At 42.2% G+C, this 18,794-nt stretch overlaps 1 protein-coding gene across 5 annotated transcripts in view; it reads right to left on the bottom strand.

Annotated features, from left to right (window-relative positions):
* fam184ab (family with sequence similarity 184 member Ab) overlaps positions 1-18,329 on the bottom strand; it is a 154,203-nt gene extending 135,874 nt beyond the window's left edge. For 4 of the 5 annotated variants that reach the window (XM_014205127.3, XM_014205130.3, XM_014205129.3 and 1 more), the window contains exons 1-2: positions 17,971-18,329; positions 17,530-17,734 (exon numbers count right to left, since the gene is read on the bottom strand). In XM_014205127.3, the coding sequence (XP_014060602.1) occupies positions 17,530-17,709 (180 nt within the window). In that variant the 5' untranslated portion in view covers positions 17,710-17,734; positions 17,971-18,329. The remainder of the gene's footprint in view (positions 1-17,529; positions 17,735-17,970) is intronic. The other variant, XM_014205128.3, reaches the window with a different exon arrangement.
* Positions 18,330-18,794: the final 465 nt, after the last annotated feature.

Here is an 18,794-nt window from a genome sequence, read left to right as displayed (position 1 = left end):
ATTTTTGACATGCTATTTCTGGTGTGCGTTTATTCCGTGTTTTATCACAAGGTATGTTTATTTGTTTGTACTTTATTATTGTGACTGTTTGCACGTTTTTGCACTTTGGCATATTGGATGGAGGTTTCGACGCAGTGGCGTCCGTCTGTTGGTTTCTCCTGCCTAAATAAAGTGTGCGCCTGTTCACAACTCTCTGCTCTCCTGCACCTGACTCCGCTCCCAGTACGCACACCATTGACAGATTCACACACCCTACCATGGAGTCAGCAGGAGCAGGTACCCCGGTCAGAGGAGTTGAGGAGCGCGTCCAGGAACACGCAACAATGCTGCATCATCTCGGTGCCATGATGGATCGCGTTGTCCAGACCATGGACCGCTGGGAGAGACAGGAAGTCTGCTCCCAGTACGCACCCCATTGACAATAATATAGGCCTTTAATTTGTTACATTCGCTGCTAAAATGGACAATTTGACCATTATTTAAATATTATGTAAAAAATATTCTGCGACTCCGCGAATAGTGGTCCTCGAGCTTTTGACGGTGATTTGGTGATCCCTGGAACGGAAAAGGTTGGGAACCGCTGCTCTATACATCAGATCCCCCTGTGGCTCTGTGAGTGTAGAATTGGATGGGGGTTGAGGTGAAAGCATCTTAACATTGATTGTGTATTATGTGATAGCGAGAAGCAGCTGATAGCTCTTGCTGAGTCGGCTGAGTCATTGGGAAAACCAATGAGTCAGAGCAGAGGCCAAAGAGTAGCCAACATACACACATACCCAAAGGGAGGAAATCTCTGGAAGCTGCACTCTGTATTCACAGTACTTCTCTTCATTTTGTTCAGACAGATGTCTAGAGCAGCCAACTAACATCGCCCTGACCCAAACAAAAAGAACAACAGAACCAGTGGGAGGGAGGGAGAGAGCGAAGCCTGCAAAACAGAGAATTCAGGGAGATATGAGACAGCTAGACTCAGACACAGTGCCTCCAGTAGTGTCTTCCAGTACGCATGGTAGAACAGGTCCTGACCCCAGCCAGTCCGTTTTTCACTGATATGATTCGCTTTACAGCACCTGGATGACTGAGCTGGCCACCTCGGCAGCCCACAGCCCGGCAGGCTGCACCGACTCGGCATGTTAATGTGGCAGCCATTTACTGGGCCTTAAAAGAAAAGTCTGGCCTAGCCGCTCCGCTCTTCTCATCCGAGCCAGCCAGAGTCAGCAGTCCTCCTCTTACTGTAGCTCATTCCCCACCCCACACCTCCCCTCTTACGGACCGCTGGTGGAGGGGTTCTCGAGTCAACCGCTATTAACTTGCCGCCCTCTGATGCGAAAGGCCAAGTCATATCGGCTCTCTGTCATCTTAATTGGAACATTTCTGCAGCCGCCAAGTCGTGGGCGCTGGTGAGGCGGCCTGTCAGCACTAAGGCAGGGCTCCTCTGATAAGTGCAAAAAGAAAAGCAACCTATCCTTGGGTCCTAGGTCCTGCACTGCACAGCCAGCTACAGGCTGATGAAATCAGGTGCACCAGGAGTAGGCTAGATCTGACTGTACTCCCTTTGACAATGATGAAGAAGAAAAGGGCAAAACAAAATAAAAAAATCATCTAGCCTGGGAATCAGAAAATCAAGTTTTTATTTGATTTTTATGATGGACGGGGAAGTGGATTCCTTTATCTCTTGGCCTTCTTCTGTTTTTGCCGTTAATAATGGCACACAGTCCCTTAGCGGGAGGTTGAGGCAGAGAAGTGAGGCAGCAGAGAGAGGCTGTGATAGCGGAGGGCCCTCCGGGGGTCCTTGGGGAAAGGCCCCTGACCCTGGCCCCTTCCACCAGGCTTACTAATGCATACAGCATCATCTCTTTAACCATGATAGAGCAGGAGCTGTACACTCTAGCCTGTAGTCCTTCCACCAGTTAGAATATTGATTTATTTAGGTTATCTAGTTTCACAAGCTAATGATCTCCCTACCTTCCTTGTAGGAGCAGGATGTATTATGGCTGTGTGTGCTGTTATAAGCTGTATGTTTGTGTGTATTTGAGTGTGGGTGCATGAGAAACAGGTCAAAGTGTTGAAACCGGCAGAAAAGCGTGACACTAACACGTGTGAGAGTGTTTCTGTGAGAGGAGGATGCCTGAGAAGCCAACCCGCAGGGTGTGATCGCTGACAATACCGTGGGGAGACAATGTGCGAGAGACAATAAACCAAATTGATGCATCACATGGGACAATGTGAGGCCGATAGAAAAACAATGAGCGTTGTAGACTAAAGCCCATCGCATGTGAGAGGATGGGGCATCATATTTCTCCCAAACCAGCAGGACATGAAATACAGAGTGAAATATGAACTTGGCCACATTGAAAATTCACAATGTGCTTCAAGGGTGCAAATGACCATGAAATTCCTTTGTCAACAGACGAAACTGGCACTTTACCAAATCAAATCAAATTTTATTTGTCACATGTGCCGAATACAACAGGTGTGTAGACCTTACCGTGAAATGCTTACTTACAAGCCCTTAACCAACAATGCAGTTCAAGAAATCGAGTTAAGAAAATATTTAGTAAATAAACTAAAGTAAAAAATGTAATAAAAAGTAATGATAAAAATAACAATACAGAGGGCTATATACAGGGGGTACCGGTGCCTAGTCAATGTGCGGGGGTACAGGTTAGTCGGGGGGTACAGGTTAGGTAATTTGTAGGTAGGGGTAAAGTGACTAGATAATAAACAGCAAGTAGCAGCAGTGTAAAATCAAGGGGGGGTAAAATAGTCCGGGTGGCCATTCGATTAATTGTTCAGCAGTCTTAGAAGCTGTTAAGGAGCCCTTTGGACCTAGAATTGGTGCTCCTATACCTCTTGCCGTGCGGTAGCAGAGAGAACAGTCTATGACTTGGGTGACTGGAGTCTTTGACAACTTTTGGGCTTTCCTCTGACACCACCAAGTATATAGGTCCTGGATGGCAGGAAGCTTGGCCCCAGTGATGTACTGGGCCATACGCACTACCTTCTGTTGCGCCTTATGGTCGGATGCCGAGCGGTTGCCATAACAGGCGGTGATGCAACCGGTCAGGATGCCTTTGATGGTGCCGCTGTAAAACCTTTTGAGGATCTGAGGACCCATGCCAAATCTTTTCAGTCTCCTGTGGGGGAAAAGGTGTTGTTACGACTGTCTTGGTTTGTTTGGACCATCATAGTTTGTTGCTGATGTGGACACCAAGGAACTTGAAGCTTTCAACCTGCTCCACTACAGCCCCGTCGATGAGAATAGGGGTGTGCTCGGGCCTCCTTTTCCTGTAGTCCACGATCATCTCCTTAGGCAGGTAGCCTAGTGGTTAGAGCATTGGGCCAGTAACCAAAAGGTTGCTAGATCGAATCCCTGAGCTGACAAAGTAAAAATCTGTTGTTCTGCCCCTGAACAAGGCAGTTAGCCCACTGTTCCTAGGCTGTCATTGTAAATAATAATTTGTTCTTAATTGACTTGCCTAATTAAATAAAGGTTAAAAAAAACTTAACTCTAAACCCACTCCACTACAGACCTGTTGATGTGAATGGGGATGTATTCGGCCCTCCTGTTCCTGTAGTCCACGATCATCTCCTTTGTCTTGCTCACGTTGAGGGAGAGGTTGTGTTGGAGAGGCCATCAACCAACTTTAGTGTATAAGAGGCCATCAGCCTGAACCAACAACGTTTGCTTTGAAGTCTTTCGAGGTGGGGGGAGGAGATCATCAGAAAGTATGACTTCCAGGCTCCCAGTGTCCGGTCTGGAGCGTGAAGTCACAAGCTGTGCTGGTCGGCTACTGCCCCTAGAAAGCAGGAAAGTATTCACACCCCTAGACTTTTCCCACATTTTGTTCTGTTACAAAGTGGGATTAAAATATATTTCATTGTAAATGTTTTTGCCAACGATCTACACAAAATACTCTAATGTCAAAGTGGAAGAAAAATTCTAACATTTTTAAAGAAAATAATGAAACATAAAACACTAATATATCTTGATTACATAAGTACAGTGGTTCCTCCTTTAAAAGTTGCGAGCTTACACCGCGGGACTTAGAGGTACCCAGTGTCACGGCTTCATTGCTCCAGACCACCACATGGGGAGATGGAGCACTCATTGTGCATTTGGTCACAAGGTTGTTATATGACAAATCATATTGAGTGGTTCCAATGATGAATTTTGACGTGAGCCACCCGTCCCTGGGTGAAGATGGCTGACAAAATGTGCAATTGAGAAGAATATGTTAGTTAATGTAGAGACAAACGTTTGTGCATATTTTTTTGTCATTTTACATTTACATTTTAGCCATTTAGCAGACGCTCTTATCCAGAGCGACTTACAAATTGGTGCATTCACCTATAATATCCAGTGGAACAACCACTTTACAATAGTGCATCTAAATCTTTTAAGGGGGGGGGTTCGAAGGATTACCTTATCCTAACCCAGGTATTCCTTGAAGAGGTGGGGTTTCAGGTGTCTCCGGAAGGTGGTGATTGACTCCGCTGTCCTGGCTCAGGACTTTGATAAAGTTAATTTACGAAAATCGCTATTTAGCAAGTTATCTGACTAGCTAACATTAGCCAGCTAGCTAGTGTTGGGAGAATGAATTCGTAATTCGTGTTGTTTAATGTTTAAGGGACTCCTGAGAAAACCAGCAAACCAGACTGCCGTCTTGTGAAACAGTGGATGTAAAGAATCTAGCTAGCTAAAGCTTTTACTGCAAATTGAATGTACAATTGTGTAAACTTGCCTTGCAATGCAGCTGAAGTAACAGCTAACTATTTACTTGCTTATTGTGTAGTGGAGGATAAAAATAACTGTATGCCTATCGATGTGTAGCTGAGACATTCTTTTTCAGTCATATCAAACTCCATTATTTGAATGATGCTGTGTCTGCATGTATGTATTACAATTACACTTCAACAGTGTTTACTGCTCCTGGGACATCAATGATTACACATTGTAACTATGCAATAGACTAGAAACATGATTGATTTGTAATTCATATATACAGAAAAAAAGCTATGCATATCTAACTCCCTTCATCTGCATTAATCTGAGGACACAGGATAGTATTTCAATAAGATACTTAATTTCAACCAGTGGAGAATGTGAAACGCTTTATTGAAAGAAGTTCATTATCCAGGTGTTATAAATACATAATAAATGCATTATAATTATGATAATTGTAATATTATAAATACAACTTCAATCTGTACTTCAATGCACATACGGTGTGCATTATAAAACGAGGAAGAAAGACAAGGTAGGGAGAGAGGTGTAGAAGACAGAAAGGGAAATAGGTAAGAACAGCGGCAGACAGCATATGGTTCATGAATTACAGTGCTAACCTAATATTCTCTCAGTTCATCACAATTGCAGTGTCTCCTAACCAGCCTTGGGCCCCCAGTTGGCCCGAAGGTTATCTTAAGGGTGGATGAGGTGGCGATGACAGGACTGGCTTCCTCTCTCACATCAAAACATACCTGCAGACGAGTGCAAATGGGGGAGGGGGGCTAATAGCTGAACAATAGACTATTCAACCTTTACTAAAGAATAGTCTAATAGCCGAACTAGGTGTGGGAAAAAGAAAAAAAAAACGATCACAGACCAGATTTGCCCTAACAACCAAGGGGTAGCTTGCTTCTCAATGTAATAAAGTAATGACTTTTCAAATAAGTTACCTTACACGTTATGTTGGCTGACAATTTGTTAGCTACGCTGTGCTTATGAACCACATAGCATATCATTACACCGGTATGTTAGCTAGCTAGCTACGTAACGTTAATAGTTATACATCAAACTTGCCAGTATATTAACTATAGGCTATCTAACTACAAAACGTTTATTGACTTGATTATTCTCGTCATTCTTAGCTTAGCTAAATAGTATTGTCGTTGTGCTTTCTCAATGGACATTCGGGTGCTTTCGTGAATTCGCTCTGGCTATCTATAGGCTGGACAATAGAACGAGTCAAAATTCACCTAAGGTTGAAAAACGGCTTAAGAACTTTGGCTAAGCTGGAACATTAGCGCGAGCCCATAGCAAATAAATGGAATCGAACGTTCGCAGAGCCTGTTTTGACTGGTGTGATGCTTAGAATTCCATAAAAAATGTATCCCTTTTTATTTTACCACTAATCTGTTCGTCAGACGAAACTGGAAAATAACAACTTGTGTAGAAAGTAAATATTCGCACCTCGATGGTGTCAACTGTGCTTATGTCTGCGTAATGAAAAAGTAGGGAAAAAATAAAAAAAACTTTGACTATTTCTGGTCTACTGATCGATGACAAATGAGCTCGCTGCCCAGACTTACACAATTACAAAGAGGAGAATACTCCTGATTAAAATGGTGCCCGTGTAACAGTTTTGCTTCCGTTCCGCTCCTCGCCCTGAACCAGGGACCCTCTGCACACGTCGACAACAGCCACCCTCGAAGCATCGTTACCCATTGATCCACAAAAGCCGCGCCCTTGCAGAGCAAGGGGAACAACTACTTCAAGGTCTCAGAGCGAGTGATGTCACCGATTGAAACGCTATTAGGGCGCACCCGCTAACTAGCCATTTCACACCGGTTAAACCCAACTTGAAAAAAAAATTATATATATACACAATGAGATATTTGGTGAAATAGACCGGCATGCCTCTCCATAGGAATACAATTGGGGAAGCTCAGCGTTCCAAGGGCAAAAAGTATTTTGGGGCTAGCATTTGAGGACAACCGAGCTAGCTGCCCAGGCTTACATAATTAGAAAGAGGAGATTGTCATGATTAAAATGGCGTCTGACTTGAAAAGAATCTAAATATACACATTGCGAGATATTTGGCGAAATAGACAGACATGCCTATATTTCTCCCATAGGTAACAATGGGAAGACCGCAGAGTTCCAATATTATTGTTGTTTACATTTTAACTATAAAACAACATGAGCAGGTCTCATTGCCAACAATAGCAAAGCAGGCATTGTGACATTGAACAATAAGCTGGGAATAGAACGTTCGGAAAGCGAGTTGGTGCCACGGTGCTCAATAGAACTAATAGGAGCTGGCAGGGTGAAAAATGCACTAAAATAAGGCCTGTTTTTTTCACGATTATGTCAAAACGACAGCAAGCAGCTGGGAAATATGGTCATATTATGAAACTGGGCTCCACGGCAGATGCAATGAACTAGTTTTTATCAGAAAAGAACATTGTTAAACATGTCATGTGTCTAGCCTACTATCTACATGGACTTCAGAGCACTCTCGTCTGAGTGTACCAGAGCGCAGAATAACAGAGCACAGTAGCCTAATAAACAAATAACCACATTTCGTTAATAAAATAAAGATAAAAAAAATACTCTTTCAAAATGCAAATGTTGATTTAGTTATGGATCCATAACGAATTACTATGGGAATAAATATCACTGATTTACAGAAATATTGGAACAAAGTTGTCTAATGAAGGCAAACCATTTAGAATCCTCCAATCCTGTAGCCTACTCCCGACAATCACGTTGTACAGCGCCATATTTTCCATTCCATCCTAATGGAAACCCTTAGGGTTTCATTTATCATTTTCTCTGAATGGAAACACCATTATATTAATCAAATGAATTAAGCCACATTTCTTAAAATCAATCCCATATACTATGTTATTACAAAAAAAAAAGTTAAATTCTCTGGTAATGCCAATATGGAATACTATCAAATGCTTCTCAAAGATGCCCTCTGGTGGTCAAACTAGCAATAACTTGCAGTAACAGAAGAAATGGCTGAGAATTAAATGACGTGCCACAGAATGCTGCAGCAGCACGCAGGGTGTGCTGCAGTATGATGCAACTTTTAAAGGAGGAACCACTGTATTCAACCTTCTGAGTCAATATGTTAGAATCACCTTTGGCAGCGATTACAGCTGTGAGTCTTTATGGGTAAGTCTAAGAGCTTTGCACACCTGGATTGTACAATATTGGCACATTATTCTTAAAAAAAAAATGACAAGCTCTGTCAAGTTGGTTGTTGATCATTGCTAGACATTTTCAAGCTGTGTTTTATTGTCCTGCTGAAAGGTGAATTTGTCTGTTGGAAAGCAGACTGAACCAGGTTTTCCTCTAGGATTTTGCCTGTGCTTAATTCTATTCCGTAGTTTTTTTATCAATAAAAAAAAACTCCCTAGTCCTTGCCGATGACAAGCATACCCATAACATGATGCAGTCACCACCATGCTTGAAAATATGAAGAGTGGTACTCAGTGATGTGTTGTGTTGGATTTGCCCGAAACATAACGCTTTGTATTCAGGAAAAAAAGTTCATTTCTTTGTCACATTTTTGCAGTTTTACTTTGGTATTACTTGAGTGCCTTATTGCAAACAGGATGCATGTTTTGGAATATTTGTATTCTGCACAGGCTTCCTTCTTTTCACTCTGTCATTTAGGTTAATATTGTGGTGTAACTACAATGTTGTTGATCCATCCTCAGTTTTCTCCTATCACAACCATTAAACTCTAACTGTTTTAAAGTCACCATTGGCCTCATGGTGAAATCCATGAGTGGTTTCCTTCCTCTTGCTCAAATGGATATTCAATGTCTGCTTTTTTTTTTACCCATCTACCAATAGGTGACCTTCTTTGCGAGGCACCTCCCTGGTCTTTGTGGTTGTATCTGTGTTCGAAATTCACTGCTCAACTGAGGGACCTTACAAATAATTGTATGTGTGGGGTACAGAGATGAGGACGTCATTCAAAAATCATATTAAACACTATTATTGCACACAGCGTGAGTCTTGCAACTTATTATGTGACTTGTTAATCACATTTTTACTCCTGAACTTGTTTAGGCTTGCCACTACAAAGGGGTTGAAAACATATTGACTCAAGACATTTCAGCTTTTCATTTTGAATTAACATTTTAAAAAACATAATTCCATTTTGACATTATGGGGTATATTGTGTGTAGGCCAGTAACACAAAATCTCAATCCATTTGAAATTCAGGCTGTAACACAACAAAATGTGGAAAAAGCCAAGTGGTGTGAATACTTTCTTAAGACACTGTAAATTACGTTTGCTAGAATGGCCCCCCCCAAAAAATGTGATGGCCGTGTAGGCCTCTAAAATGTGTTTATGATCAAGTTTGCTATAAATGTAGATATTTAATTAAATAGTGATCCATTGACCATGAACGTTTGCTAGTTATGGCCTCTTTCACCATGATCCCTAGCGATTTTGTTGCCATTCAGCCCCATTGAGCAATATGGCGTGTTTCAAATTCAAATAGTTCCAGTTTCATGCGCCATCGGGAGTTTTTCATAGGAATGCATGGATGACGTCAGCACTATCACCATCTACTGGTTTTAATGTCTATGATGACATCTTATCCTTATCATATTGCATGACATCTCTGAACATGGCCATGGCAACATCATGCACGGATGGAGAGTCAGTGAGCAGCACACACAAGTGTAAACAGGAACATGTTTTACGCAGATTATCAACGATGAGTCTTAACTCGACGTGAGCCCGAGCTGGTCGGGTGGAAACGTGAGCTTTAATAACGCACGGGGGAGCACGGGTTTGTGACGCAGCCACCAGTCAGTCACGTTAAGACCTCTGCTGACATTAGTCGTGGCTTTCCTGTGAAACACCCACCTGACACCTCCAACCTGCCCTCTCTAATCTCCACCTGTCTAGGTTCTGGGGTATTTGTTCTGGGGTATTTCCTCACGTTCCTGTAGAAACTCAGTACAGTACAGTACAGTCCCCTAACAACAAACAGCCAGCCAGTTCAAATAGCCTTGTCAAATGCTTGGGGATATTTCATTAGAAATGCATAGGATACTTTTACACACATTGGCCAGAATGGTATTGTTTCCTCGGCTTCACTCCTGCCTGTCTCTAGAATACACTTGAGGTGGAACAATTGGAGCTAGAAGCACCTTCAGAGGCACGTTCCAGAACTTTCCAGGCTAAACCCTGCGTTATTGTCACCACAGAGGTGTGTTCTGGCAGACGACAGATGAGCAGCATGTACAGTATGGCAGTGACCATTTACCACAGATTGCATCACAGTCAGTGGTGTATCAGAGAAAACTTTAATCATATTTCCTGTGATAAGGGTGTGCCATGGGGTGCGAGAGTATCTTAATGAAATCTGACGTGGGATTGTGACAATCAGCCAAGAGCATCCTGCCAAGGTTAATAACAACTCCTGCCTTTTTCAACAGCAGGGTTCAATCTTGACAGTTTGTTCATTTGATTTCGCCCCCTCTCTGAATCCTTCTGGGAGAATAATTGAAATAATTTTCAATATCCCCAGTGCCTCCAGGTAAAGTCATGGACAATTTGTGTTCTCAAAGAACAAGCATTTTTCCTCACCACAAGATAAAATAATTTCCTGTCTTGACTAGTTCTAGCCTAGTTATTCTCTCCATAAATTACACATTTGCTAACAAAGAATGAGTTTTCAGACTTCCTGTCTTGCAAGCCCTCTGCAGCACAACTTTGTTTGAATTCTTGCAGTACGTTTGCTAACCACTTACAGGTACTGTAGCGTTAACGTTGGCAGAGTAAGCGTTTTCTGTTAAGCCTGTAGTGCCATTTCAGTCCCTATCTGAGGTCCACCAGATAAGGCTGAAGCGGTTTTCTAAAATAACATATTGTTAAGGTTCCTCCCAGTCCCACTACCTATTGGAACTAAGCCCTGGAGCCCAGGGCCGTAGCCATCTGCTCTGCAGCATGGCCCAGCCTGCCACCTGATAAATCAGAGAAATCAAATAACTTCTAACCCCTGGATTATGGCACAACACATGCAGACATTGCAGTGCACTATATTCCCCTCTCTGGCAGGGGTATTAACACATCACAGCAGTCTGAGCCCATCCTCTGAGTGATCTCTCTATAGAGAGAGATTCACTGGGGAGAGGGGACGGACGGGACCACCTGGCACGGCTGGGAGAAACACATTCCTTCAAGTGCTGTCATCACTTTACACAGAGCAGCCCGCTCCATTGCAGAAGTAAACACGGCGCTGGGAGCTAGCTGGAGCTAAATCAGAGGTGGAATGAAACCAAAGTGAAACATGCGCCAGTGGCCAGGTTAACTGGGCAGTGCTTGGGTAACGGGGGGGGGGGCTACCACTCTGGCTCCAACTGGCTCTTGGCTCCAGATCATTCTGTAAAGGCAGTCTTGTTGAACCTATGTGGGAATCTGAATCATCAAGATACACTACATGGCCAAAAATATGTGGACACCTACTCGTCGAACATCACATCCCACCACTAATTTGAAGGGGTGTCCACATCCTTTTGGCCATGTAGTGTACAACGTACTTATTAGTAACATAATATATTACATGATCTACATCAATGAGGAAACAGAGTTTAACTGTACTGTGTTGTGTTGGTCTAACCTAACCAATATTGTTGTAGTTTGAGAGCCTACAGCTAGATCCAACACGGTTCATCAGCTCAGTACTTAAATTAACCTATAAAATGAGACTGCTTTGCACATAGTACCCTTTTTCTCCTTGGAACAATGTTATGGGTACATAATAATAAAATAAGTGTCTCCATAATATTCCGTTTTCAGGTGCTTTTGTCTATAAACCCATTATCGGACTCATTAGCAAAGCTAAGGACAAAGGATTGGTCAAGGCCAGTTACTTCAGAAAAATATGCATCTTAATACCCGCATGATATTGTCTTGAATTATAATGAACTGGTTGCTATGGAAGCAATAGCCTACTTACAGTCCTGACAGCCATCCTCTATAAAATGAAACAGACAGTAAAATACAGCTCTCACACAGGCAGTCATACAACAAAAAATAATTTTACAGAATGGATTTTAATCAAGCGATGTGACACAATATCTGATGTAAACTGACCAATGAAGTGAGTCTTATAATATTGTACAGAAATATAAATCATATTGATATTAGGTTGCCTTTCAAATAGATAAATACAGTAGGCTAAAATATGGCTCCTCAGCTTGAAACACCCTTGCATCCAAATGTTATTTGCTGCATCACTTACAGTATTCAGGTGAGAGATAGAAACAAACATGTACTACTGTGCTGTAAGGCTGAGAAATATAAATGTCTTGCATCTCAATGAGCTGCAAAATACTGTAGTGTCGACCTACTCTGAATGACACTGCAAACGCTATGAATCAGGACCTTACCGCAAGGAATAGGAGACAATGTTTTCACCAGACTAGAGCATCAGCGACAGACAATGGAGCTGCCTTCTGAAGGACAGGTTAGATTTATCCCTTTTCAGACCATGTCCACTACCTCAATGTTCCGACTGAGTTATGACCTGGACAAGAGGGCACTTACCACTAGTCTTCAATCAGATGAAGTCTGTGTCTGTTTGACAAGGAGGAACAAGAAAATACATTTCTTAACAGATGTTGCACAGAGGGGCTGCTGGTGTCTCCGAAACACAACAACCTGGCCACACCCTGTTTGGGTTAGTTGGAGGTAGGATGCAACAGCTGTATTGCTCCTTCTTGTATGACCAAGCCTTTGAATTGGTTGTCATATTGAAAACCGCAAGGTTAGAGTATGAAAATACTAGCCTGATGGCCCAGTCTGCCTTGCGCTTTAGCCAACTAACTCACATATAATGTAGTGAAGTGTGAAACCCTGCCACAAGGAAAAGCTGTGCCCACTTCAAAGAGTTAATAGCCCATATGAGGTCAGGTTATAAACTCAGCAAAAAAAAGAAACATCCCTTTTTCAGGACCCTGTCTTTCAAAGATATTTCATAAAAATCCAAATAACTTCATAGATCTTCATTGTAAAGGGTTTAAACACTGTTTCCCATGCTTGTTCAATGAACCATAAACAACTAATCCAAATAATGCACCTAACACTAACAGCTTACAGACGGAGGGAATTAATGTCACAGTTATGAAAACTTAGGACACTAAAGAGGCCTTTCCACTGACTCTGAAATATACCAAAAGAAAGATACCCAGGGTCTCTGCTCATCTGCTTGAACGTGCATTAGGCATGCTGCAAGGAGGCATGAGGACTGCAGATGTGGCCAGGGCGATAAATTGCAATGTCCGTACTGTGAGACGCCTAAGACAGTGCTACAGGGAGACAGGACGGACAGCTGATCGTCCTCGCAGTGGCAGAGCACGTGTAACAACACCTGCACAGGATTGGTACATCTGAACACCACACCTGCGGGACAGGTACAGGATGGCAACAACAACTGCCCGAGTTACACCAGGAACGCACAATCCCTCCATCTGTGCTCAGACTGTCCGCAATAGGCTGAGAGAGGCTGGACTGAGGGCTTGTAGGCCTGTTGTAAGGCAGGTCCTCACCAGACATCACCGGCAACACCGTCGCCTATGGGCACAAGCCCACCGTCGCTGGACCAGACACGACTGGCAAGTGCTCTTCACTGACGAGTCGCGGTTTTGTCTCATCAGGGGTGATGGTCGGATTCGGGTTTATCGTCGAAGGAATGAACGTTACACCGAGGCCTGTATGATGGAGTGGGATCGGTTTGGAGGTGGAGGGTCCGTCATGGTCTGTGGCGGTGTGTCACAGCATCATCGGACTGAACTTGATGTCACTGCAGACAATCTCAACGCTGTGCGTTACAGGGAACACATCCTCCTCCCTCATGTGGTACCCTTCCTGCAGGCTTATCCTGACATGACCCTCCAGCATGACAATGCCACCAGCCATACTGCTCGTTCTGTACGTGATTTCCTGCAAGACAGGAATGTCAGTGTTCTGCCATGGCCAGCAAAGAGCCCGGATCTCAATCCCAATGAGCATGTCTGGGACCTGTTGGATCGGAGGGTGAGGGCTAGGGCCATTCCCCTCAAGAAATGTCAGGGAACTTGCAGGTGCCTTGGTGGAACAGTGGGGTAACATCTCTCACAGCAAGAACTGGCAAATCTGGTGCAGCCTATGAGGAGGAGATGCACTGCAACACTTAATGCAGCTGGTGGCCACACCAGATACTGACTGTTACTTTTGATTTTGACCCCCCCTTTGTTCAGGGACACATTATTACATTTCTGTTAGCCACATGTCTGTGGAACTTGTTCAGTTCATGTCTCAGTTGTTGAATCTTGTTATGTTCTTGTTATGTTCCTACAAATATTTGCACATGTTAACCTGTTTGGGATAGGGGGCAGTATTTTCACGGCCGGATAAAAAAAACATACCCGATTTAATCTGGTTACTACTCCTGCCCAGAAACTAGAATATGCATATAATTAGTAGATTTGGATAGAAAACACTAAAAAGTTTCTAAAACGGTGTGAATGGTGTCTGTGAGTATAACAGAACTCATATGGCAGGCCAAAACCTGAGAAGATTCCATACAGGAAGTGCCCTGTCTGACAATTTGTTCTCCTTCTGTGGCATCTCTATCGAAAATACAGCATCTCTGCTGTAACGTGACATTTTCTAAGGCTTCCATTGGCTCTCAGAAGGCGCCAGAAAGTGGAATGACATCTCTGCAGTCTTTGGGCGAAAAACAGCAGGAGTTTTTGTGAGTGGTCAGGCAGGGAACAATGACACTGGAGATGCGCGTCCACGAGAGACGACTCCATTTTTTTCTTTCAGACTTTAATGAATACAACGTCGCCCAGTTGGAATATTATTGCTATTTTACGAGAAAAATAGCATAAAAATTGATTTTAAACAGCGTTTGACATGCTTCGAAGTACGGTAATGGAATATTTTGAAAATTTCTGTCACGAAATGCGCTCGCGCGTCACCCTTCAGATAGTGACTTGAATGCACGAACAAAACGGAGGCATTTGAATATAACTATGGATTATTTGGACCCAAAACAACATTTGTTGTTGAAGTAGAAGTCCTGGGAGTGCATTCTGACGAAGAACAGCAAAGGTAATCCAATTTTTCTTATAGTAAATCTGAGTTTGGTGAGGGCCAAACTTGGTGGGTGTCAAATTAGCTAGCCATGATGGCCGGGCTATGTACTCAGAATATTGCAAAATGTGCTTTCGCCGAAAAGCTATTTTAAAATCTGACACCGCGATTGCATAAAGGAGTTCTGTATCTATAATTCTTAAAATAATTTTTATGTTTTTTGTGAACGTTTATCGTGAGTAATTTAGTAAATTCACCGGAAGTTTGCGGTGGGTATGCTAGTTCTGAACATCACATGCTAATGTAAAAAGCGGGTTTTTGATATAAATATGAACTTGATTGAACAAAACATGCATGTATTGTATAACATAATGTCCTAGGAGTGTCATCTGATGAAGATCATCAAAGGTTAGTGCTGCATTTAGCTGTGGTTTTGGTTTTTGTGACATATATGCTTGCTTTGAAAATGGCTGTGTGATTATTTTTGGCAGGGTACTCTCCTGACATAATCTAATGTTTTGCTTTTTTGAAATCGGACAATGTGGTTAGATTAACGAGAGTCTTGTCTTTAAAATGGTGTAAAATAGTCATATGTTTGAGAAATTGAAGTTATAGCATTTGAGGTATTTGTATTTCGCGCCACGCTCTACCACTGGATATTGGTGAGGCGTTCCGCTAGCGGAACATCTGTCCCTAACAGGTTTTAAGTTTGCTGAAAATAAACGCAGTTGACAATGAGAGAACGTATCTTTTTTTGCTGAGTTTAGATGGGTTGGTTGTTTAGCAACAAAACCGACGTGTGCGTAGCTAGGTTGAAAAACAGACAGGGTTGGCTTAGACTGTTCACGACATGTAAACTATATTTAGTCTCCAAATGTTTAATGAAAACATAAATACATTTGCACAATGAGCACTTGTTGTCTCTCAAATACATCGATACAGTTGTTGGTTAGCTAGCTAGGCGAATTTTAGATACAATGAGCTGAAACGAGCCACCTACGATTCCCCACAAGGCAGCCTCTGTGAATTGTTGCTAACTATCTGACATTCAGAATTATAACAACGCATACCTCCTTCTGGTAACATTGCGCGTGCAATATTTTTGTGACTTTGTCAGCCATCTCGTCTATAGGCTAATATGGAACCACTATCTCTCATCTTCACTTCAATGGATCTTGCTCCTAGTGTGGATGGGCAACCTGGTCTCAGAACATTTTGTATATTTCTATTAGTAAATCCACAACACTACATTTAGTATGATATGTATTAATTTGCCGATGTACATCACCCATTTCGTATGATATCTTACGAATTACAATTCGTATTACAGTAACAGTCAAAAGTTTGGACACACCTACTCATTCAAGGGTTTTTCTATATTTTTACTATTTTATACATTGTAGAATAATAGTGAATAGATCAAAATTATGAAATAACACATATGGCATCATGTGGTAAGCAACAAGTATTAAACAAATAAAAAAATATTTTATATTTGAGATTCTTCAAAGCAGCCACCCTTTGCCTTGATGACAGCTTTGTACGTTCTTGGCATTCTCTCAACCAGCTTCATGAGGTAGTCACTTGGAATGCATTTCAATTAACAGGTGTGCCTTGTTAATTTGTGGAATTTCTTTCCTTCTAGCTGGCTAACGTTAGCTAGGCTAGGGTTTAGGGTTAAGTTTAGGAGTTAGGTTAAAGGGTTAGGGTTAGTGGAAGGGTTAGCTAAAAGGGTTAAGGTTAGGGTTAGAGGATAGGTATGCTAAAAGGGTTAAGGTTAGGGGAAGTGTTAGCTAACATGCTAAGTAGTTGCAAAGTAGCTCAAAAGTAGTAAATAGATGAAAAGTTGCTAAATAGCTGAAGTTGCCTGTGATGACATTCGAACTTGCAACCTTTGCGTTGCTAGACACTCGGGTTATACGCCCACCCATCCACCCCGACCACTTTTGTTCTTCCCTTAAGTAACAATCTGTTTTATTTACATTTTAGTCTCTTATCCAGAGCGACTTACAGCAGTGAATGCATACATTTCATTAAAAAAAATTATTCTGTACTGGTCCCCCATGGGAATCGAACCCACAACCCTGGCGTTGCAAACACCATGCTCTACCAACTGAGCCACACGGGACCAGTGTAACCATACCAATCGTAACATACTAATTTGAGTGTCCGGGATTAACATTTACTATGTTATGTGTAGTCTATTAGACCAGGCTGGGATGGAATACTTGCTTCCTAAATTACCTTGTAGAAAAACATAGGTTATATTAAAATGGGTAATAATTAAATGTTCTTAATTTGAAAATGGCCCTCACACTATCAATTCATTCCAGCTGGTGGTATAAACAGCTGTCAGCACCGAGGGTTAAAATGTATTATTATTGAGCACTAGTGCAAGATTTATGTGAGTACTACTGTAAGAACGTTCCGTGTTCAATGTTATGTTTGCATACATATGACCAAACTAGGCATATCATTATGTAAGAACTGAATAATTCCGAACTATATATAAAATAATTGTAACATGTTGCGTTTTGTATAATCAGAGCATTGATTCGCTGATGCAGGATGCGAGGACTGGGCTACCTCCTCAGCACCCGAGCCTTGACAAGTGCAGCAGCATCACAACACCTGATTAAAGACCGGTCCATTGGTACTCGATTATCTATAACAGTTACAATCCTTACCTTTGTCAGCTGTGCAATTTTCTTGCTCATTTTGAGGTGTAGATCTTGGGTATATTCCATGGTGATGCCCGACTGGTAAGACATTGTAGAGGATGAGCCAGAATTATATTTCCCTGCTCCGGACGATGGATTGCCAGCTGCAGGGCTGTAGTATTGCTGCCAACCCGCTCCAGTCGCCATCTTCACGATCCTTCAAATGTTGTTACTAGAAGAATGTGATGTATCAATGACAATAGCACAAAGGTCAAAGCAGGTTCCCTTGCAACAGGATCTTTCTCCTCAAATCCGTAAAATAAAAATACATCAAGACATACTGCTTGATAATATCAATGTCTGTCATTTTCTGCAAGTCAAAACAAATGCAATACAGTTGCTGTTAGCGTAACGTTTTAATAACACATGAAAATCGAGTACAACAAAAACGCAATTAACACTGCCTACCGTCTTCATCAAAGAAACGTTGCCGTGTGTTTCATGAAGGGGTCCTCAGCATTAGCTAGCCAACGTCAGCTAACGTTAAGTGTGGCAGTAGCGTTCCTTTGACCACACTCAAATTCTTGATATTCTTCGCTTTGTATTTGACAAGCAAGGAGTCACCTGTCACGGGTATTTGCTCAAATTAAAATCTTGTTGAATTGATGTTACTCACATTGAACCCGGTATTTTGCACCGGAGAACGCCGGTCCGTAGAGGGGTTTCTTCAATGCATAGCTAGCTTGTATCAGCTCTTGTGTGTGGCTCTCTGACAGGCTGAGTGGTTGCTGTATTGCTGAAGACTCTGTTACCAAGGATGACTTCAACAGTTTACGTTACTGTCAATGACGTCAGTTCCGTTCGTTTTCACTCTCTCCCATCGCTTTCAATGATGCTGATTTTTTTTTGGGGGGGGGGGGTATAGCTGCGATGGGATCGGAGTCAGGTGACACGTGCACTTGTCACGTTCTGACCATAGAAAGCTTTTATTTTCTATGGTAGAGTAGGTCAGGGCGTGACAGGGGGTTTTGTCTAGTTTATTTATTTCTATGTTGGTTCTAGTTTCTTTTTTCTATGTTGGGGGTTTGTCTAGTTTCTGTATTTCTATGTGGGGTTCTAGATTTTGTATTTCTATGTCGTTTTTTTGGGATGATCTCCAATTAGAGGCAGCTGGTCATCGTTGTCTCTAATTGGGGATTATATTTAAGTTGTTGGTTTTCCCACTAGGTTTTGTGGGAGATTATTTTGAGTAAGTGTATGTTGCAGCTCTTCGTCAATAATTGTGGAACGAT

Source organism: Salmo salar, chromosome 06, assembly GCF_965601325.2.
Source record: "Salmo salar chromosome 06, fSalSal1, whole genome shotgun sequence".
Classification (NCBI taxonomy): Eukaryota; Metazoa; Chordata; class Actinopteri; order Salmoniformes; family Salmonidae; genus Salmo; species Salmo salar.
The sequence above is the reverse complement of the archived record's forward strand: the minus strand, read 5'-3'. Positions and strand labels throughout refer to the sequence as shown.